This window comes from Bufo bufo, chromosome 2 (assembly GCF_905171765.1).
Source record: "Bufo bufo chromosome 2, aBufBuf1.1, whole genome shotgun sequence".
NCBI lineage: Eukaryota > Metazoa > Chordata > Amphibia > Anura > Bufonidae > Bufo > Bufo bufo.
Window position 1 is genome coordinate 547,970,494 of NC_053390.1, and position 21,798 is coordinate 547,992,291.

The 21,798-nt window shown below is 42.7% G+C and overlaps 1 protein-coding gene across 12 annotated transcripts in view; it reads left to right on the forward strand.

The window, feature by feature from the left end:
• The window catches only part of SEC31A (SEC31 homolog A, COPII coat complex component), a 62,038-nt gene extending 40,669 nt beyond the window's left edge, over positions 1–21,369 (forward strand). For 2 of the 12 annotated variants that reach the window (XM_040418058.1, XM_040418062.1), the window contains 12 exons: positions 555–700; positions 2,528–2,701; positions 4,344–4,490; positions 5,434–5,529; positions 5,890–6,022; positions 11,356–11,682; positions 13,695–13,733; positions 17,735–17,790; positions 17,886–18,110; positions 18,449–18,568; positions 18,781–18,852; positions 20,828–21,369. In XM_040418058.1, the coding sequence (XP_040273992.1) occupies positions 555–700; positions 2,528–2,701; positions 4,344–4,490; positions 5,434–5,529; positions 5,890–6,022; positions 11,356–11,682; positions 13,695–13,733; positions 17,735–17,790; positions 17,886–18,110; positions 18,449–18,568; positions 18,781–18,852; positions 20,828–21,007 (1,715 nt within the window). In that variant the 3' untranslated portion in view covers positions 21,008–21,369. The remainder of the gene's footprint in view (positions 1–554; positions 701–2,527; positions 2,702–4,343; positions 4,491–5,433; positions 5,530–5,889; positions 6,023–11,355; positions 11,683–13,694; positions 13,734–17,734; positions 17,791–17,885; positions 18,111–18,448; positions 18,569–18,780; positions 18,853–20,827) is intronic. The other 10 variants (XM_040418061.1, XM_040418060.1, XM_040418065.1 and 7 more) reach the window with 10 other exon arrangements.
• Positions 21,370–21,798: the final 429 nt, after the last annotated feature.

Here is a 21,798-nt window from a genome sequence, read left to right on the forward strand (position 1 = left end):
GCTGTGGATTAGAAGCCTAGTCATGACTGGGAAAAGGATTCCCAGAGCTCCCTACTTGACCGCCCATGGTAGTGACATGCTGTGGATTAGAAGCCTAGTCATGACTGGGGAAAGGATTCCCAGAGCTCCCTACTTGACCGCCCATGGTAGTGACATGCTGTGGACTGCAAGACATCATTGAAGGTTCCATATTATTCACTGGACTGGGTCATGTGACTGCAATTCTGGTCCCGGTATACATTATATATTACAAGCTAGCACATCTGTGCTTCGTTTAGACTGGAAAACCCCTTTAATATTTGAACATTGAACACTGGTGGCCTATCCTCAGGATAGGTTAGCAATCTCAGATCGGTTGTACTGTTGGTACCCCTGGCAAGTGACCTTTTTAAGAATATCGTATTGCTATTACACATTAAAGTGGAACCGATTTGCTTTGGTCCAGAAACCTAAATGTATTAACTTGAGCATGAGTGTATCCGTGAGACAAAGAGTACAGCAGAATGTAAAATGAATTTCTAGCTGATCTTGTGACGTAAACCCTGTGATTACAGACCTATTGGGCTCCAGACTTGAAAAGGAGGGTGATCCATCTCTTCAGGCACAATCCTGTCTATGCTACATCTGTGCAGGGAATGTGGAGAAGCTGGTGGCCTGCTGGACCAAAGCTCAGGATGGAGTCAGCCCACTGTCACTTCAGGTAAACCTCTAAGGATGCTCTCCATTCTTTTAAAGGGAGTCTGTCACCGCGATTATCTGCAGTACTACACAAGTACATTGCCATGCTGAAAGGGCTCAAAGCTCATCTAAAATCCATTGCTCTCGACTGCTGGGCTCACACTCAGGAGTCCTCTTCATTCTAAGCGCAAGCTCAGCAGTCTACACTATGTTTTTCAGTGCAGCTTTGAGCGCTGACAGTGGGGGAACAGGCGCAGTTTAAAAATCAAAAAATATCAATCTTGAATCCTTTTCTGCAGTAGTACTATTGATCGTTTTTGCTAATATTGAGTCTCTTGTTGAGATTAGAACAGGTACAGACCTCCCAGTGTTAAATAAGAGAGGTTGTCCAGGATTGGGGACATTGCTCTAATAGTACAAGTGTGGCATACACATTACATACAAGCATGTAGTACCTTTGGCACAGATTTCTACAGCCCCGTTTTCATCTTTGAAATTCATGGCCGGAAGGTACTGTTTTCTTCTCCTCATTGACGTACCGGGTCCCTGGCAGGCAAGCAAAGCCTCCTCTTCCGCTGCTCAGGGAGCCCGGTGACGTCACTGGCAGCATAAGTAATTTATGCAGAGTGGATGGAGGGGCGGTAACTAGGCTGGCCGACATCGCGCTAAGCCTCGCCCCTCCAGTCCGGTGACGTCACCGGGCAATGAGCTTTAGAATGAATGGATGTGAATATTGATGAGGGGCGGAGTTACAGCGGCTGGCCGACATCGCGCTAAGCCTCGCCCCTCCAGTCCGGTGACGTCACCGGGCAAGGAGCTTTAGAATGAATGGATGTGAATATTGATGAGGGAGCAGAGAGACAGCTGTAACCACCTGATGCCGCGCTGCCCCAGAACCCACAGGGCAGTGCAGCCGAACGTTAGGGAAAGAAACAGATATATAAACAATGAGTGGGGGACCTTTGGAGCCACATAGAAGTGGCGAAAATAGCTGAAAATATATGGAGGCACCTTTTATTTAGATGTACATTGTGAATAAACGTGTTTTTAAAAAAAAAAAAATGGGTCCCGGACAACCCTTTTAAGTGATAGGACGAAACACGAAAATCTGCATTTATACATAAGTTGTGATTCAAAGCCTAGGAGTTCATTGTTTGGTGCGGCAGGGCTGTAAAATTAACCTTCTGGCACCAGGAATGTGGGGTATTCCAGGATTAGAGAAGATTGGCCCATCTCTAGGACAGCCATCAATGTATGATGGGTCTGAGCCACCCATACAAAAAAAGACCCAGTGCTGTTCTTGTATATGTGACCGGGTCGGTTATTGCAGCTCAGCCTTCTTTACATAAATGAGACACAAGGACGAGACTGGTGCTGTGTTGGATACTGCAGTAAGGTGTCCTTGTGTCCAGCTAGGGTTCTTCTAGAAGATTTTCCACCAATCATTTATTGTACACAATAAACCCCTTGCTTTGTGTTCCCCAGCCAACATCCTGCCATTTGTATCAGATTAAAGGGGTTGTGCAGTGTTATGATAGTCAGGATAGGTCATCAGTATCGGATGGGCTATATGAAGAGGACACAGCACACGTTCACTTGAATGCGAGATAAGCTACAATCTAGATCTCGCACAGGTCACATGAGCTCTGCGACCTTTTCAAACAGCTGATCGTCAGGAGTGTAGGGAGATGAGCCCCCGGCAATATGATATTGATGATCTGTCCAAAGAGTAGGTTATCGATATGAATATCATGACACAACCCCTTTAAATATAGTGGGCAGCATTAAAAACAAGAATGTGTGTGTGTGTGTATAGTTAATGGCTCCTTTTTCTTTAATTTACTTTTAGGATCTTATAGAAAAAGTGGTTATCCTTCGTAAAGCTGTGCAAGTCACACAAGCTGTGGACACTCAAGATGTAGGTGTCCTCCTGGCGGATAAGATGAGTCAGTATGCCATCTTACTGGCAACTCAGGGAAGCCTTGCAGCTGCTATGGCATTTTTGCCCAACAATACCAACCAAGTAAGTGGAATTGAACAATCTCTAAGCCCTAAACTATTGAATTGCAACTCATCTGCTCTCTTTTCAGCCTTTCAGAGTACCCCATCACTATTTTGTCAAGCCCCTCAATAGAGTTGTCTACCGCTACAACCCCAGTCCATAGACCATGTTAGGTCCTATGAACCTCATGAGGAGGGGGGGGGGAGGAGGTGTCTTCCATTCATGTTCTAATAGGACAAGCAACTCTATAGGAGGAGTTCTCTTTCTAGTGGACCTGGCACATGGGCAGGCATTCATTTGAATAGCCAGCAAAGCAATTACTACCACACTTCCCCTGCTTCACTACCAGCTTTGCTAGGGAGTCGTCTTTGTGAGACAACTTATTTTAAAGGACCTGATTGTAAATACAGAACATAAAAAGTCTCATGGATTCTGCTTTTAGGCACACATGACCTTTATTGCTAGCACTGCCTACTATAATATTGCATAAAATGTTAATCTGGTCAAGTAGGAGAAGTTTCATATCTGAGTAGAAAATGGAGATTTGAATTATTACTTTCATGGTATCCAAACACAGTTTCTCAATTTTTCACAAAAGACTGATCAGTAAGAAGTGTGTCCTGTACTGATGTGCTGCTCTTGTGGTTTTCTTTGTACTTTGCCCTTCTGCCTGTTGTTCCACCCAGCACAATAATGACTACGAACACCTTTTGGGGGCATTTTTGTATGATTGGATTTTACTCGTTTTGGGCTAAAAATAATTTTTTTTGATTGGTCTTTATTAAAAACTTTCAGCAGTTTTTGCCCTGCAGGGTTAAGTTTCAGCCTAGCTGCAGAACAGCAACATGACAGGACTGTAAAACTGAAAGTAAGATAGTCTGCAGCTTGGCTGAGACTTAAAGGGGTCATACCCACAATTTCACCCAGGCAGCCCCTCTGATATGAGCATTGGAGCATTTGATGCTCCGATGCTCTCCCTTGCCCTACACTGTATCGCGCAGGGCCAGGTCTTTTTTGTTTATTTTTTTAGTTTGCCGGGTAGAGGCTTCCGCCCAGCAGTGTATTCGGTGATGTCACTCGCTCCGATGGACGGGCTTTAGCGCTGCCCTAGCAGTTTTACAGGCTAGGGCAGCACTAAAGCCCACCCATTAGTACCGGTGACGTCACCGGGCTCACTGCTAGGCGGAAGTTTCCATCTAGCAGTCCCTATGGAGAGCTCAGTACGTCACCGGATCGCCAAAAAATGCCTTTGCCCTGGGCAAAGGAGATATGCTCCGATGCTCATATTAGGGGGGATGCCTGGGTGAACCCTGTAGCACAAAAACTACTTTTAATAAAGACCAATTGAACAAATGTTTGTTTTTTTAGCCCAAAATGAGTAATATGAAAGCATTAAAAAGCCCCCAAAGGTGTTCATAGCCTTTCATCCCACTGGTTCACATGCTTGTATATTTTATTTTATTTTTCAGCATTTTTTATTAATTTCTTTTTTATAATTATATTAGTATTTTAAGAATTTTGCACTGAAGTCATTCAGCACCAAAATAGTAGACATTATACATCAAGGTAGTGTGACTGCCTCTGCATGTTACCATGCACCTTGTTACTTAGACATTGCAGTGTGGCACAGATTAGATTACTTCTGTTGTCTTCTGTTCACCAGCTGAACATTGTGCAGTTGCGGGAGAGACTGACACGCGCACAAGGAGAGAGCGGCCCTAGCACTATGGCACCCCAAGCAACACCAGTGGTTCCACAGCGCATGCCAACACACGTGAAACCTACACAAGACAACCAGTACTACCCACAGGTAAGACACTCTGGGGAAGATTTATCATAAAGGGATTTTTACAAAGAGTCTGTGTTACCTTAGTTTGGCATGAAAGTCAAATGATAAATTTGTCAATCTTTAAGTCTAACACTTCTGTCTTGAGATGTCACTGCACTTTTCTACCAACTATTGGTTGGCTTACTTTGAGACTTTTGAGATTTTTATTCTAGAATTGTGGAGCAGTTAGGCCCTGCCCTTGCCCAAAAAGCACTGCCCCTGTCTACTAAGCCCTGCCTCTTTTCAAGCATGTCAGTAAAAAGTGTAGAAAACCTAGGTGCGTCGATTTGCTCCAATTTTTAGACACATTTTATAAACCTGGGCCAATGTGTCTGTTCACTGTCAGCTAACAGGTCTTGAAAATGCTGAGAAACTGGAAGGCAACATATATTAGAAACTTGCTAAGTATTTTGCATGAACCTGTATGGATGACTTTTTGCGTGTTGTGTTGGAGTGTAGTAGACGATTATTACATCTACTTTTATTAATATTATTACATATATATTTTGCCATTAACGGTTTCCCCAGGTACAGTAATCGTGATGGGTACTTGAGCTTGGTGAATTTTATTTTGCAGGTCTCGTATTTATCAATTATGCTAATCACCGAAAATTCTTTGAAGTCTTCTTTGGTGGCTCTTTTCTAGGGACCTTTGGTGGCTCTTTTCTAGGGGCCTGTCTTATTTTCCATCCAAACACCTTTCACACTATGCTTTTATTTGTGCAACAGTTGTTTTATGGCAGCCCTGTCTTCACACTTGCCTTATACTTACCTAAAGTCTATTTAATTCGAACCACATGGTATTTGATTAGTGGCATTTATTTTTGTAGGACCATAGGGAAAATGGTCACCCTTTGACCAAGGCACCATTTAGTTTCCATTCTCTTAGTTTTTCCAGTGATTCTTATTTCTTTGTTTACTTCAGGCTAGAATTGCCCCTACTGTCACTTCCTGGAGTAACAAAAACCCTACTGCCCTTCCCAGCTTTCCACCCGCTGCCTCCTCTTCCTTTGACACACAGGTATAACATTGCAGTACATGGAAGGTTTGCCTCTTCTTTTCCTTTGCAGGGTCACTTCGCATGCACTGGGCAACACTTGGTGTCTGAGTAAGATACATGACTTGCTCTCGTTATGCTATATCTTTCTTTCTGAGCCATTTTGCAGGATAAATATGGCTGGTAGTTTTCAGATACTGTATGTTTTACTTTGGCGCACTATTATTTTAACAGAATGTAGACTTGCCATTAACGTAGACACGTTTCACACTTGCTTAGAGTGGAAATTGTGACAAATACCCCCTGCTAATATCTGATACAGTTAGTAGTTATACTAGTATGTAAATTGATTGTCTTTTTATTTAATTTTTTTACATTTTGCAGAGGGAAAATCCGCCACCACCAGGCTTCAACATCCCTGGCAACTTGTATCCATCTCCTCCAGGGCCTTCAGCTCCTCCACCAGATTCGAACGCTAACCCTTATCATATGAGTGCCCGGCAAACATACCCACAAAGTATGTGTTCTCACACCTTACAATGTAGTTGTAGAGAGTTAAGCTTGTTCCCATCTGATAAAGTGATGGGGTTTATTGAAGGGGATGCATGCTGATTTTGCACTGTGACCCCTTTACTGTATTTCTTTGATCGGCGGTGCTTCTGGCCCCATTCACTTGGCTGAAGCAGTTCCCCTGCACTGCACATGCAGTGAATGTGACGGGACTGCAGTGCTGAATCATAATGAGACGGCGTATCCGATCGGTATACTATCGCTGTATGAGACTGGAATACGCGTTTAAATTTGAATATATGTGCAGAAGGTAGGAGTGTGTGTGTATCTATTTATTTTACATTCATATGTATACACATGTATATACCTGTCACGTACGGGAACCGCCCTGCCACGTGAACAGGGTGCGTCTGCCAAGGGTCGATCAGATTGAGCCTCGATCACACCCTGACACAGCCTCTCATGCACCCCAACACGCTGCCACCATCTATGACATTTAAATCAACACACCGATTATGAAGGGCTCATAGAGACCCCACAGCGCCCCACTCGCAAGCAGGCTCACATTGGCACAGGCCACACGTATAGTATATACATGGTAACACAGACCGCACTCATACACTTAAAAAAAATTGAGGTTACTGGGCTCGTTCAGGGCACAAGGTTAAACCATGGGTTATCCCTTTTTGGACAATGGGGGCATATCGCTAGGATATGCCCCCATTCTCTGATAGGTGTGGATCCCACCTCTGAGACCCGCACCTACAACGAGAACCAGGCGCAGCTCCCCGCCTCTCCCATTGAAGTGAATGGGAGCGCACCGCGCATGAGCGGCCTCGCTCCTATTCATTTCTAAGGGGCCGACGGAAATAGCCGAGCCAGCGCTCGGCTATTTTCGGCGGCTCCATAGAAATGAATGGAGGGCGGCTGCGCATGCGCAGTGCGCCCTCCTCCACTTTCTCCACTCCGTTCTCCTTGTAGGTGCGGGTCCCACCTCTGGGACCCGCACCTATCAGACAATGGGGGCATATCCTAGCGATATGCCCCCATTGTCTAAGATGGGATAACCCCTTTTAAAGATGTGCTTTAATGTACTAAAAAGGTACAGTACTTAGTTACAAAAAGTTAAAAGAAATAAGACATACATAAACGTGCACAAAACAGTATAAAAATAAAAGGATAAAAAGCAGAAAGGTTCTTACTCAACGAATGTGTGGTCAGAGATCCTTCTGGTTTCCGGGGACAGGGGGAAAGTGGAGCACAACCCAATGTTGATCGGATCCCCTAATTGTGTCAAAGAAATTTTCCCAATAGTTCATTTTATCCCCATTCGGCAGAGGGTGGATCTGAGAGGAGTCTCCCTCATATTGTGTCCCAGCTTTCTGGGATGGCCCTCATACGTGTGCATGCTCCACATCTCCTACTCAGCTGGCAGACATGAAATATTAATAAAACATGGCTCCCCGTCCACACTAATGGATATTTGGGACCCAACATGTTTTAATTATGTATGTTTATATCCGGCTGATCATTTTGATACCACATATGACCGGTGTGGTTGTCCCAGAAGGTGAGATACTGGTTAAGTGGGAATGCTGGCTGTCAGGGATGGCATGTTTAGACACCCTACATACAATGCCCACATCACGCGGAATACAATGATCACAATTATTAATTCGTGAGTTGTACCAGAGATGAGTTATTGCTTATGAGATATTTTCTTCATCCTCTGGCCCTGGACCCCCGCGGGGTGAGGGTCCAGGCTGTCTGAGTGGCTGCATTTCCAGGAACCACCTTCATTACCACTTGCAAAGGGCCAGTTTTTTTAACATTCAGGTGATAAACTGATTTCCTCCAAGGGTGATGCGTATTCCAACTGCAGGGCTAGATGGAACGGCACAAACAATCACAGAATGGAAAATATATAGGATCACACGACAGTGTGATAATAAAAGTTATGAGAATTGTTGTCCATTTCTCACAATACCCATATAAGATTATCCTCCAGATGCTTTTTATTCCATTTTTTTGCTTCATTATAGGAGCAGAGCATCGGAAATAACAAAAGCGTTGTGCGCTTTTAACTCCTTAATGACCCAGTTCGAGAATGCTCATCCTATGTGGCCGGTACTTGGTGCCCCAGGATGAGCATTCTCGTCTTGCGGTCCTTCTCCTCCCCTTCCTCCCCCAACCTCCCCCACATGCAGTGCCACGATCAACGGCAGGGATCCGGCTGTTACTGACAGCCGGATTCCTGCTGCTACTGACAGCCGGATTCCTGCTGCATTCACCATCCACCAGAGCTTACATGCAGTTCTCTTAGCTGAGCGGAGCAGGCAGGAGCTGCTCCGCTCAGCTAATCCTGGCATAGTACATCGCTATGCCAGCAGTTAGTAATAGTCCAGGGAGCACGGGCAGGAGCAGCAATGAGCACTACTGCCCGTACTCCCTGCGCTGCTGTGGCCCCATTAATAAAATGAGTACTCCGTACACCGCTGACAGCTCAGCAGTTTTTTCAGGGGTGAAAAAGTATGGTAAAAATAGAAAACTAATAAATAAAGTATATTAGAAAAATAATTTTTAGAGGGTTATGGACAACATATTAAAAGTTAATATGAAAGTTCAGTTACTCTTTAAAGTTTCAATGAAAAAAAAAAAAAAAAAAGCCCCTTTCCCATAAAAAGAGACATAAAAAACAGAAATATTAGGTATTGCCGCATGCGTAACAACCTGCTCTATAATAGTATCACATGACCCACCCCGTCTGGTCAACACCATAAAAAACATTAATAAAAACAGTTTTTAAAAAAAGCAAAACATTTTTTTGGCACCTTTAATCACAATTACTTTTTATACCAAGTGATCAAAAAGTCATATGTACCCAAAAATAATACCAATCAAATCGTCATCTCATCCCGCAAAAACTGAGACCCTAACTAAGACAGTCGCCCAAAAAATTGCTTTCATTGTTTAAAACCAAAATACATTTAAAAGAAACAGACATATTAGGTATTGCAGCGCCCATAACAACCTGCTCTATAAAAATATCACATGAGCTAACCCATCTGGTGACCACCGTGAAAAAATAAATAAAATGGAAACCATGCCACGTCACCATACATCACAAAAAGTGTAATACCAAATGATCAAAAAGTAGTATGTACCCTAAAATAGTACCAATCAAACAGTCACCTCATGCCATAAAATCTGAGCCCCTACATAAGATAATGGCCCGAAAAAAAAAATATGGCTTTCATAAAAAGGAGACCCAAAAACATTATTTATTTAAAAAATGCTTTATTATGTTAAACTGAAACAAAAGAAAGATGAAAGTAGACATTTGATATCGTAGCCTCCACAATAACTTGCTCTATCAACCTATCAGGTGAACACCGTAAAAAACTAAAATAAAAACTTAGCCAGAACAGCCATTTTTTGGTTACCTTGCCTCACAAAAATCATACTATAGAGCAATTAAAAGTCATATATACCACAAAATACCAATAAAAGTGTCACCTTATCCTATAATTTCCAAAATGGGGTCACTTTTTGGAGTTTCTACTCTAGGGGTGCATCAGGTGGTCTTTAAATGTCATATGACAACTTATGACAATTATCCCAGTGAAATCTGCCCTCCAAAATCCAAATGGCACCCTGCCGTGTGCCTATACAGCAGTTTACGACCACGTGGGGTGTTTCTGTAAACTGCAGAATCGGGGTCATGAATATTGAGTTTTCTTTGGCTGTTAAACCTTGATGTGTTACAGGAAAAAAAAAAATTAAAATGCAAAATCGGCCAAAAAAGTGAAATAAAGAAATGTCATCTCCTTTTTCCTTTAATTCTAGGGGAACACCTAAAGGGTTAACAAAGTTTGTAAAATCAGTTTTGAAAAAATTGAGGGGTGTAGTTTCTACAACAGGATCATTTATAGGTGGTTTCCACTATGTAAGCTCCACAAAGTGACCTTAGAATTGAAGTGGTCCTTAAAGGGGTTGTCTGGGTTCAGAGCTGAACCCGGACATATCCCTATTTTCACCCAGGCATCCCCCCTGACAAGAGCATCGGAGCAGTTCATGCTTCGATTCACTCCTTTGCCTCCTGGACCTCCTGTGACGTACCGGGGCTCTCCATGGGACTGCCAGGAAGCCCGGTGACATCACCGGCACTGATGGGCGGGCTTTAGAACAGTAAAACGGCTAGGGCAGTGATAAAGTCTGCCCATCAGAGCCGGTGACGTCACCGAACACACTGCTGGGCGTAAGCTTCCGCCCGGCAGTGTGTTATAATAAACAAAAGAGCCCGTGCCCTGCGCGATGTAGCGCAGGGCAAGGGAGCACGAGATGCTCCGATGCTAGCCTGAGGGGGAGTGCCTGGGTGAAAATAAGGGTATGTCCGGGTTCAGCTCTGAACCCAGACAACCCCTTTAAAAAAGTGGGTTTCGAACATTTTCTTAAAAATGCAGAGGCCCCTAACAGCCTCAAACGAAGATGTGAAAACGACTTAGTGTTTTTCTTGCATACATAACTATCAGGAGATTTATGAAACTGTCTACATAAAAAAAGTTGTACTGCCCGTATCAACCAATCACAGTGCAGCTTAGCTTTTACCAGAATATGAAATAAAGGTGGCACTGTGATTGGTTGCTATAGGCAACAAAGATCTCCTTTTTTAGTCTTTTTTCTGTCTTTCCATGATACGTTTTCTTTGTGTATTTCAGTTTAATATAAAAAAGCATGTTTGCGTTTGAATAGATGTAATGTGTAAGGTTGAGGAGCTTCGCTTAGTTTATCCTGCACTGGACGTATGCCTTGTACTGTCATCCAGAGCTGTATTCACATTTCTGTGTGTTTCTCTTGGAAGCAGGTACTGTAGGCCGGAGCTGTATTCAAAATTCTAGGTTTCTGTTAGAAGCAGCAGACAAGTTTGTCATCACGTAATAAGTGATCTTTTCTGAATATTCTACGGTCTAAGATATGATAATTTACCACCAGGATGAGCGCAATAAAAACTCAAATAGCAGGTTTATTATTATTATTTTTTTTTATAGTTTACATGCATTTTCATCAAATTTGTCGCTCTTGGCTTGTAATACAAGCTGTAACTCGGTCAGGGCAATGTACTCACAGCAATGCATTTATAAAGTTTTTCCTGTTTTAAGGTATTGTATAATAAATTGTCTTCTAATGTAAACTGTAAAAATGTGTTCAAAGGTGGGCATTTATATTTAGATTGTAATACATGTGTCGTTTTGCAGGATATTGCTTTCTTTAAAATGTGCAAACTAATACTGTTACTAAATTCAGTTTTTTTGTTTTGTTCCCTCTCTGTTTTTGGTATAGCCTATCAACCTTCTCAACAGTATTATGGTTCTGAGGGGCCCGCTGTCTATCAACCTCAACCATCGGCCGCCATTTCCTCCGCCTCTTCCTACCATAACTCTTCGTATGCCTCGTCTTCCCACCCTGTTCCTCAGCCTCACTATCCTGTGCAGCCTTCGCACACTCCCGTGTCAACATTTGCTCCCGCTTCCTTCCCTCCTCCTGGACCATCTCTTCAGCATGCCAGGCCAGGAGCGCCAGCTACCTCTGCTCATTATGCAGTACCTCCACCTGGATCTACAGGTACTCTGCCTGCTGCCAGTGAGCTGCCTGCATCCCAGAGAACAGGTCTGAGCATGAAATGGGGTGGGAGCATGGGATTCCTAACCTTTTATAACTGGGATCGCACAAAGATGAATGCATGTGCCTAGATTTTGCTTACAGGTTTATACTTTCTTCTTGGTTTCTTTTTACTATTTTTAGTTGAATAGATAGTATTAAAATATATATTGGGGCAGATACAGTAAAGAATTTATGACACCTTATGATGGGAAGTCAAAAATTGTGGTGCACGTCATATTTGCACTACAATTTGTAAATTTGTACACGTCTCGCCACTTTTTAAGTGCCAGGGCTTGGCGGGAGGAGGCTATCCGCAGCCCTAAACATTTTCTATCATTTATGCCAGAAACTACCATGAATTATTTAGCGCAAATCTTCTGCAGCTCATGGCCTGAATCTCTTGGGCTACTTTCACACATTTGTTTGGTGCGGATCCGTCATGGCTCTGCACAAACGCATCCGTTCAGATAATACAACCGTCTACATCTGTTCAGAACGGATCCGTTTGTATTATCTGTAACATAGCCAGAACGGATCCGTCTTGAACACCATTGAAAGTCAGTGGGGGACGGATCCGTTTTCTGTTGTGCAATATTGTGTCAGTGAAAACGGATCCGTCCCCGTTGACTTACATTGTGTGTCAGGACGGATCCATTTAGCTCAGTTTCGTCAGACGGACACCAAAACACTGCAGGTAGCGTTTTGGTGTCCGCCTCCAAAGCGGAATGGAGGCAGAACGTAACCAAACTGATGCCTTCCGAGCGGATCCTTATCCATTCAGAATGGATCAAAAGGGCAAAACTGACCCGTTTTGGACCGCTTGTGAGAGACCTGAATGGATCTCACAAACGGAAAACCAAAACGCCAGTGTGAAAGTAGCCTCAGTAAATTTGGTGCATTTGCACAGTTCACCAGTGAACTTTAGACTAAGACCAGCATGGGAATCACCTGTCTTAATTGTGTTCCTTCCTGACAAGCGCCTGCTCGTCAATGGAGACTGCTGCAATTACATTCAGCAATCTCCTTCACTGTATAAGGAGGAGCGATCACTAATGCCATCGCTTGTCCCCATACAGAATCTTTATTTGCCAGCAGCCGAGTGTAATTAGACAGCACGATCTGCTGCCAGCAAACAATGATTTAAGTCTCCGCACATACTATCCTATTACCTGATTAACGAGCATTCCTACAAACGATCATTAGCAATAATCTGCCTGAATATCGGGCATTCTAAAGGGGCCTGTAGTAAATCGGCCTCATGGTGTCATGCTATCACCATTTTTCCTTTGTTTTCCATATTTCTGTCCGGTAAAGTTAGACTACAGTCCTATCTGAAGCAGGTGCTTTATGAGTTTTGTGGATACTCCATGTAAAATATATGATGTCCAGTTATCACTTCCCTAAGCTCCATCATACGTCATGATGCTGAATAAGCGCTGGCCAGCTTTTGGTAGCCCCTCATAGTAGTGTTGTCTGCCTGGAACAAAAGCTGGCCAGACACCTCAGGGCTCGTCCAGATGACGACTTTTCCTTCCGATTCCCCCATAAGCATGCACACTCGGCTTGGCCTAGCATGCATGAGTTGTCACTGGTGCTTCATCTTACCTGAGAACAAATGGAGCTGGCATGTTGGGTTTCAGAACTTGCAGAATAGTGGACTGTGATTTGCAGCTTAACACAAAAAAACCAGATACAATAGAGGCAAGTGAATGGCAAAATAAGTGCTTTATCAGCTCTTAAATGACCATTCATAGAACTACTCCTATACGAGAGAAAGAGGCCCATACTGATGCTAAATGGAGATATGTCAGCTAGCATTACTTAGGCTGACCTTGCTGGGTGTAGCAATGTTGCATTGGTTCAAGCTATTCTAGAAGTTACTGGCTGATGAAGAGGCAGAATGCAGCCATGGCCTGTCCAGACAGATCCGAAGAGTTAGTCTTGATGAAAAATGTATGACTTTCTGTGCAAATACCTATAATGTTAGATAATAAGTGATCTTTGCATCTTATCTGCAGAATTTTCCACTGTTCAAGATATGACAACTTTCCAGCAAGGTGAACAGCATACTGCAGCGTGCATGCAATACCAAATCAAATAGAAATGTTCTACCATTGATATTCATTTTATCAAGCTCATTGTGCTTTATCCTTTCATTAATCTAACAACCCAAACTGTTAAAGGGGTTTTCCTTTTTTTTTTTTTTTTTTTTTTTTTTAGTGATGGCCAGTTAGCAGTGTTCGCCAGCGAACACATGCGGGCTGCCAGCTTGACTCGCAAGTCCGGCAATGCACAGGTAAGCCTGTGCCGGGAGCCGGTCTGAAACAAATACGGTCACCGAGAGCAGGCAAGCAGTTCCAAGAACAGCCCGATGAAGGCCCCCTTTTCAGACCGGCTCGCGGCACAGGTAAGGGCTTACCTGTGCATCGCCGGACTTGTGAGTCAAGATGGCAGCTCGCGTGTGTTTGCTGGTGAACACTGCGAACTGGCCATCACTGATGACCTATCCCCTATCAGTGGGTGTCTGACACCTAGGATTCCCGCCAATCAGCTTTTTGAGAGCAGCAGTGCTCGTAGTAGAGCGCCAACCTTCTCTCAGCTCACCCAGCACATCGCCGTACATTGTATAGTGGCTGTGCTTGGTATCGCAGCGCAGCTCCATTTACTTCAGTGGGGCTGATCTGCGCCTAGGCCATATGACCGATGAATGTGACCTAGGGAAGGCTGTCGGACCCCCACCAATCAGAGACTGATGACCTATCCAGAGGATAGGTCATCAGTATAAAAGCTTTGGAAAACACCTTTAACATATGAAAAATCAAGTGAAAAAATAACTTAGAAGTGAAATTATAAAACTACTAATTACAATTCTATGACTATGTGCCGACCATTTTATTGCTTCAGTACATCAAAAAACAAAAATAATTGAGCAGTCCTAAAAATAAAAGTAAAAACTTTAAACTTAAATAACCTTAAAAATAAATGTGATTAATATTTTGGTATACCGTGCCTATACAGACCCATGTATCTCAGTGGTTTGTGACTATGAGCCCTATATGTAGTCTGATCCTACAATCATGTGTTTCATCTGACCTTCTTCTACTGACTGTAGGACTTCAAGAAAAGGGGGCTGATGAAACCATGGAAACCTATAGATATATGTAGGGGCATATAAAAATTTTAGTATAATTTCAATTAAGGCCATTTACAAAGTTCTTAATTTTTTTACATTTTAGTTGTATTAGAGCAATAAAAATATTGTTTGCGAAGGCGCACATACTGTAGTCTTCAGGAGTTAATTATTCTTCTGTATGCATAAGCAACATAACTCTTTAGTGTGCAATTAATCCTACAAGAAAAGCTTAGCCCGAACCAAACCTCTCTTCCTTTCTTTTTTCTCGTGTGTACTCATTTTTATTTTTTTTATTGTTGGCCCAAAGAATTGAAAAGATCAATGTGGCCAGGTCAAGCGTGCCCACTGTCGCTCCATTCATCTCTATAGGACAGCTGAGCACAGCGTTCTGCTATTTATAAAACTCCAATAAAGAAGAATGGAGCAGCAGTTCGCTTGTCCGACCTGCAGCTCCATTTATTTTTGGGGTGCAGGCAGTGCTACATTGTAATCTTTGGTTGTGCGACATCTGTTGAGGCCAGAGTCGCCATCTATCCCCAGCCTAACCTATACACATTTTTACATGTCAGAAGGTTTGATTGTTTGGGTTCATGAAGGGTTTCTCTGATGGCTAGTATGAAGGAGACACGGTGGTCTTCTGACTGCTGGGCTTCTTTTTCTCAACTTGTAGATTTGTGCATCAAATGCAAGTTATCATTGAGTCAAGTTTGATTCAAGTCCCTTGACTTCATTGTGACAGACTGACTTTTTGTAGGTACAGAAATCTCTGGGTCAACATTCCCCAACTTGTGGCTCTCCAGCTGTTGGAAAATGACATGCCCTGGGCATGATGGGAGCTGTAGTTTTGCAACAGCCTCAAGTTGGGATCACTGCTCTAGGTTATGGAAATGGTCTCTTAGTAATTAGAATGGGTCATGGCCCACAGGCCCCAGAAGTGATGTTTTTTGTGACTGAATATTTAGAAGACCCACCAGTTACATACACCTTAAAGTGTGGTCCAGCATTTTGGCCATTTTAGCTGTTCCCAGCAGAGTGTTGTGCCTAGTGAATAAGTCATATTCATGCTCTCTGACACTCCTTTGCTCCATTCAGTGATCTTTCGGCCCCCGGGCCTGTAAATTTCCGTACAGGGTCATATGTTCTGCTGAGACCAATGACTGACTTCAACGGCAGTGTGTTTTCAAGTGGCACGTGACCTAGCAGTGAAATGCTATTTGGGAAAATATTACTGCCGAGACCAGTGATTGTCCACAGCAGCGCACATGACCCTATCCAGAAGTCTACAGATTAGGAACCAGAAGATCTGTTTCTATTTTGGATGTTGATGGCATATCACTAGGAAGATATGTAAGATAGGTGCAGGTCCCATGTCCGGGACGTCTCCCAACTCCAGAATAGGGCATAGAGAGCAGCCGCGCATGTGCTGCCACCCTCTGTTAATCGCTATGGTAGTTCGGAAAATAGCCGACCATTGGCTGTACTATTTCCAGCAGTCTCATTGCGGTGAATGAAGAAGTTGCCGTGCTCGTCTCACTGCTCTCTTTTCACTTCCTGGTTCCCATTCTGGAGATACGAGCAGGCCCCAGGCATGGGACTCCTACCTGTCTGACATTGATGGCATAACCTAGCAATATGGCAGTAGAGCCATTTTTTTATTATTGATTTACAACTCACACTTTTCACACTGTTTAGCAGCTGCAGAAAGCTGCCGTGTGATGAATCCATCAAACTAGCAGCTCGTTCTCTGGCTGAACTTTCTACTACACTGGTTTGTGGCCAGATTGAGGTTGAACTTTGATTTGGGCCATACATTAGCTTAGAACAAAGCGGGGTGCCGGAGAACAAACCATCAGTCATCCAGTCTGATAAATGAGTCACCCACCAGCTTTCTGCAGCTGCTGTGTACAGAAGCCGCAGAAGCTGAACGGGGCAATGTTTATTTTCATAAAAATGTTTTACAAAATGTTTATTAGCCCAAAATACATAAATCAATAATTCAAAAATGGCTTAGAAGGGTTACATAACCTTTAACATACCAGCAGCAATATAAGTTCTTGAGAAAAGGACCAAGTGTCCTCTTCCTCCTGTCATACTTAAAGCCTTCCTTCTTTTCAGTTTGAGCTTTATGGCATTTTCATCCTGTTCATGCCCAAAGTGAAAGTATATAGTCTGCCAGATGCTCCCAAAATGCACTGCTCTCTTTATCACGGACTTTAGCCTTCTAGCTGAACAGAGAATAACAGCCTTGTATAATTTAAATGGAGGCTAAAGGGCAGCAAGAGTAAACCGAAATCCTACAACGCCTGGCTTTTAAGTGTATTGAAGCAGTTCCTAATAGCGGTGACAAGGCTACACTTCATACCAGTAATTATATAGCAAAATTTCTATACCACCTGAGATGCTTCCTGGACATTACAGTAGTCCCTAACAATCCAGATACATGGCAGATTCATAGTGTCTCCATTTTAATAAAGAAACATACATACAGTACAACATTTTTTCTCACTGTGTCATCATAAGCGCAGGCCCAGCTGGACAAATTTGAAGACCTGCAGACCTTTTCTTCTAACCCAAAATTAGGGGGCATTCACACGACTGTATCCAATTTGCAGTCCGCAAATTGCGGATCTGCAATACACGGATACCGGCCATGTGTGTTTTGCATTTTGCGGGGCTGTGAAACACATACAGATGCTGACGGCTTGCAGTGTGCTGTCCGCATCTTTTGCATCCCCATTGAAACTGCAGATCGGATGCAGACCAAAAATGCGGCCGTTTGAATGCCCCCACACTGGGCTTTTGTGGCATTGTTTCCTTGAAAACAATTTTTTTTTTTTTTAACCATAATCCTATAATCGATGTCAAAATCAGATCTATTAGGCAGCATCTTTTTAGCAGAGTAAACTGACAATCGCTGTCTTTCAGGGCCTCAGAATGGATGGAATGACCCCCCTGCGCTCAGTAGAACTTCCAAGAAAAAGGTTGGTGGCAGAAAACAGTCCATCCGTCATGTCCTAACCATGGAGATCTCTAATGAGATAGAAACTGATCAATTATTTCTTAATTTTCTTTGAAGGTTCTTGAAAACCGCATTCCTCCTCCACCAATCACAGCTCCTATACTGAACCCGCTGGCAGACCCACGCTCCCAACAGCAGCAAGCTCCATTGCCCGCAGCTCCTACAACACCAGTACCGTATCAGCCAACTCACATGCCAATTCCACAGCCAGGCGTACACCTTGATACCTCTAAGCCCAGTACAGAAGGGGCTCCTGGTGCACCGATTGGCAACACCATGCAGGTTATTTTAAAAAGTCACTTCTCTTACCGCATTTAGAGAAACAGAGCAACGGGACTGTGCTCGGTGTCAAAGCTCTTCTTTTCTATATCACTAGTAAATCATTTAACCTTGATATTTCTTCCATTGTCCTAGCTTTAACCTTTAAGACGAAACATACACTGTATTGACCCTAACAAGGCTACATACAAGCATTGCGAGTTCAATGGATGGGTCCGCCAAAAACTGTAATATGTTATTGGTTGAATTACCAGAGAATTAGTAGAAGTAAAATCCTTGTACATACTTGTTTCATGAGAAAGAAATGTACTATTTGTTTGTCCATTCTCTGCTTTTTAAAGGCTATTCACAGTTTGCCTGCTGAAAAGATCACGAAGAACCCAATCCCCGAGGAGCACCTAATCCTGAAAACGACTTTTGAAGCTCTAATCCAAAGATGTTTATCATCAGCCATCGACCCTGTGAGTTTCACTGACTTCTTCTCATGGCTTAGTTGCTGATTGGTTCCATTACACTTTGCATAATACATGTTATTCAGAAAAATCAGGCTCTGTGTCTGTCAACAGTTCCATCACTTTTGATAGCAGAAGTGGTGCAGCATGCAGTGCCCTGCTTGGCATCATTGACCTTGGAATTTGCGCAGTGTTAACATGTTCTCTCTTCTCTTTTCCAGCAAACCAAAAGGAAATTGGATGATGCAAATAAGAGGCTAGAGTCCCTGTATGACAAGCTAAGAGAGCAAACGGTAAGGGTTTTCAGTGTGCGGCGTGTCACTGCATGTCCCAGCACTTTCAGAATACCCATATCTATCATCTAATGGAAAGTCTTGGAGCGTTGTACAACCTCCATATTGTACAGAGCTGTAATAGTGGAGTCTTGTTGTACCTAAATATGAAATCCAAGAAGATTCCATTCTATGCCGTACTATGTTTGCCCTATTACAAGCTCCATGCTTATGGATCTGTTATACACATGGATTTGATTAGGTCTGAAACACTTATGTTATTAGTTTCAGATATACTGCTGTTAGGTGTAATGAGATGAGCTAGACTCTGCTTAAAAGTCCTGACCATATATATCTTAAAATCTTTGTCTTCTTCCACACTGAAGAGCTTTATGCAGGAGGCTGTACGGCGACACAGCTCCATGCTACAGAGTGCTAGGAACTCTGTGTCACTGTGCCATGCCTGAGTCCTAAAAAGAGTTACTCATTGAAACTGAATTTTTTTTTTCTTTCTCCTGTGCCATTGGGATCACAGGACCATGGATATAGCTGCATTCTCCGTCACTTACGGGGGTGATGCTCCATCTTGCACTTCCTGTAGTGCAACTTTTTCCCGGGCTTCTGCTGGGGGTGGTCCCTTCTTCCTGGTCGTCACTTCTTTTTGCAGCGCAACAATAGTCCTCTTCCTCCTAGACTAAACAGAGTTACAGTACCTATTGGACAGCTCTATTATGACACTGTATAAAACAGTCTAATAAATAATGCATGGTTAACACCACTTGGTTTTTTAACCCTTTAATGGCCAACCTGTTTTGTGCCTTAATGACCAGGAGAATTTTTTCATAGTCCCCTTCCAAGAGACATAGCTGTATTTTTCCATCGATGTAGCTGTATGAGGGCTTGTTTTTTGCAGGACATGTGGTAGTTTTTAATGGTGCCATTTTGTATTACACATAACTTACTGATTAACTTTTATTAACTCTGGGAGGAAGATGGTAAAAATCAGCAATACTGCCATTGATATTTTGTGTTCAGTTTTGGCATATAAAACACAGTAACTTTATTCTTTGGGTCAGTGCGATTACAGCAATACCAAATACATGTTTTTTTATTTTTAACATTTTAGCACTTTTGCACAATGAAAACCCCTTTTTTAAAAAAAAAAAAAAAAAGAATAAAATGTTTTTGCATTGCCGCATCATTTACCTCTGTGTGAGGGCTTGATTTTTGCAAGACGACTTGTATCGCTTTGGGGTGCATAACACTTTTTGATCGCTCTTTATTTTGTTTTTTTGTGGTGAATAAGCAAGAAGCAGCAATTTTACCTTTTTTCACGGCGTTCACTGTATAAGTTAAATTACATAATAATTGCATAGTGCAGATCTTTACGGACGTGGCGATACTAAATATGTGAAGGGAATTTTATTTTTTCAATTTCTCCATTGAAAAAACGCTTTTTTTCTTTCTTAAGCCTCTTTTTTAACCATTTACCAGTCCCACAAGGTGACTATAATAGGCGATATTTTGATCGCTTCTAAAATACTTCTCCTATAGTGTAATTTTATTGTTAATGCTATACTAACATTCACCAGCAGGCTACGCCAGAGAAGTGCAGCCTGCTAGGACACACAAGAGCCAGGCCTGGGGTCTTCACTGGCCATGGTCTGTCTGCACAGACATCGGCACCCTGCAATCTCATTTGTGTGGTGCCGATGGGAGACGGGAAGTCCACTCCCTCTGTAACCGCTTACGAGCTGATGTTAACTGCTGCATGTAAGGGGTTAAACAGCCCAGATCCTCCTAGACTGTTAGAGAAGGAGGGCAGCTCTTATGTTAGACGTACCCAATGTGAAAGGGTGAAATCTGCTGCAGAATCCACCATAATAAGACTGTTGTGATGCAATTCACTAATGTAAGACCGCACATAATTTTCATCGTATGCATACCTGTGGTTAATGTCTAGTTCTGTTCTAACCATCAATTTTTTCTCTTCTAGCTTTCTCCTGCAATAATTGCAGGTTTACACAGCATTGCCAGAAGTATCGAGTCTCGAAACTATATGGAAGGGCTCAACATCCATACCCACATAGTGAGCACCAGTAACTTCAGTGAAACCTCTGCCTTCATGCCAGTTCTCAAGGTAGTGCTTACCCAGGCCAATAAACTTGGAGTGTGAACTCTTTATTCAGAGACTTCTCCACCATTTCCTGAAGAAGAAAGAGAAGCTCCCGCACCTTGTATGAGATGATGGACCAAGAACTAGCGTGTTTTTAAAACTTCCAGAACACAAACGCCCATGACTCCTGAATTTGTTTTCATCTTTATTATATTTTATCTAGGGAGTTTTTTTTTATTTTCTTTAAACAATATTGTATTTCATGAATTATCCACAGCGCATGTCAGAGTCGAGTTTCCAGAATCATGCTATTAAATATGTGACCAAGGATATTTTTTTTATTATAATGGTTTACATGTCCAAAAGATTTGGTTGCCAAATTGTGTCATCTAAAATAAAGTATGTGATCCAAATTGAAAAAATTTTCTTTTTTTTTCTTTTACATTTTAAATTGCATGTGCTGAATTTCATCACTCATTTAGGGACTGGATGAGAGTTAAAGGGATTGGCCCATCTCGCACTTTGATATGCCACTAATGTCTGATAGATGCAGGTCCCAGTAATTGTATAGAATGGAGTCCCCAAAGCGAAGGAGAGTGTACCGTTCATGCGTGGCTTGCTCTCCATATAAATGGGAACACTGCCCCACCTTCTCTTGATTGTGGGAGCCCCAGCAGTCAATCCCCCACTGATCAGACACTTACTCAACCCCTATCCTGTGGCTAGCAGATAAGTTGTTTTCATGGGACAACCCCCTTTTTTTTTTTTTATACATTTGTATTGACTAAGGACTTATTCACACGTCAGTACACAGATCCATTGAATTCTATATTTGTGTTTAGACATCTGTT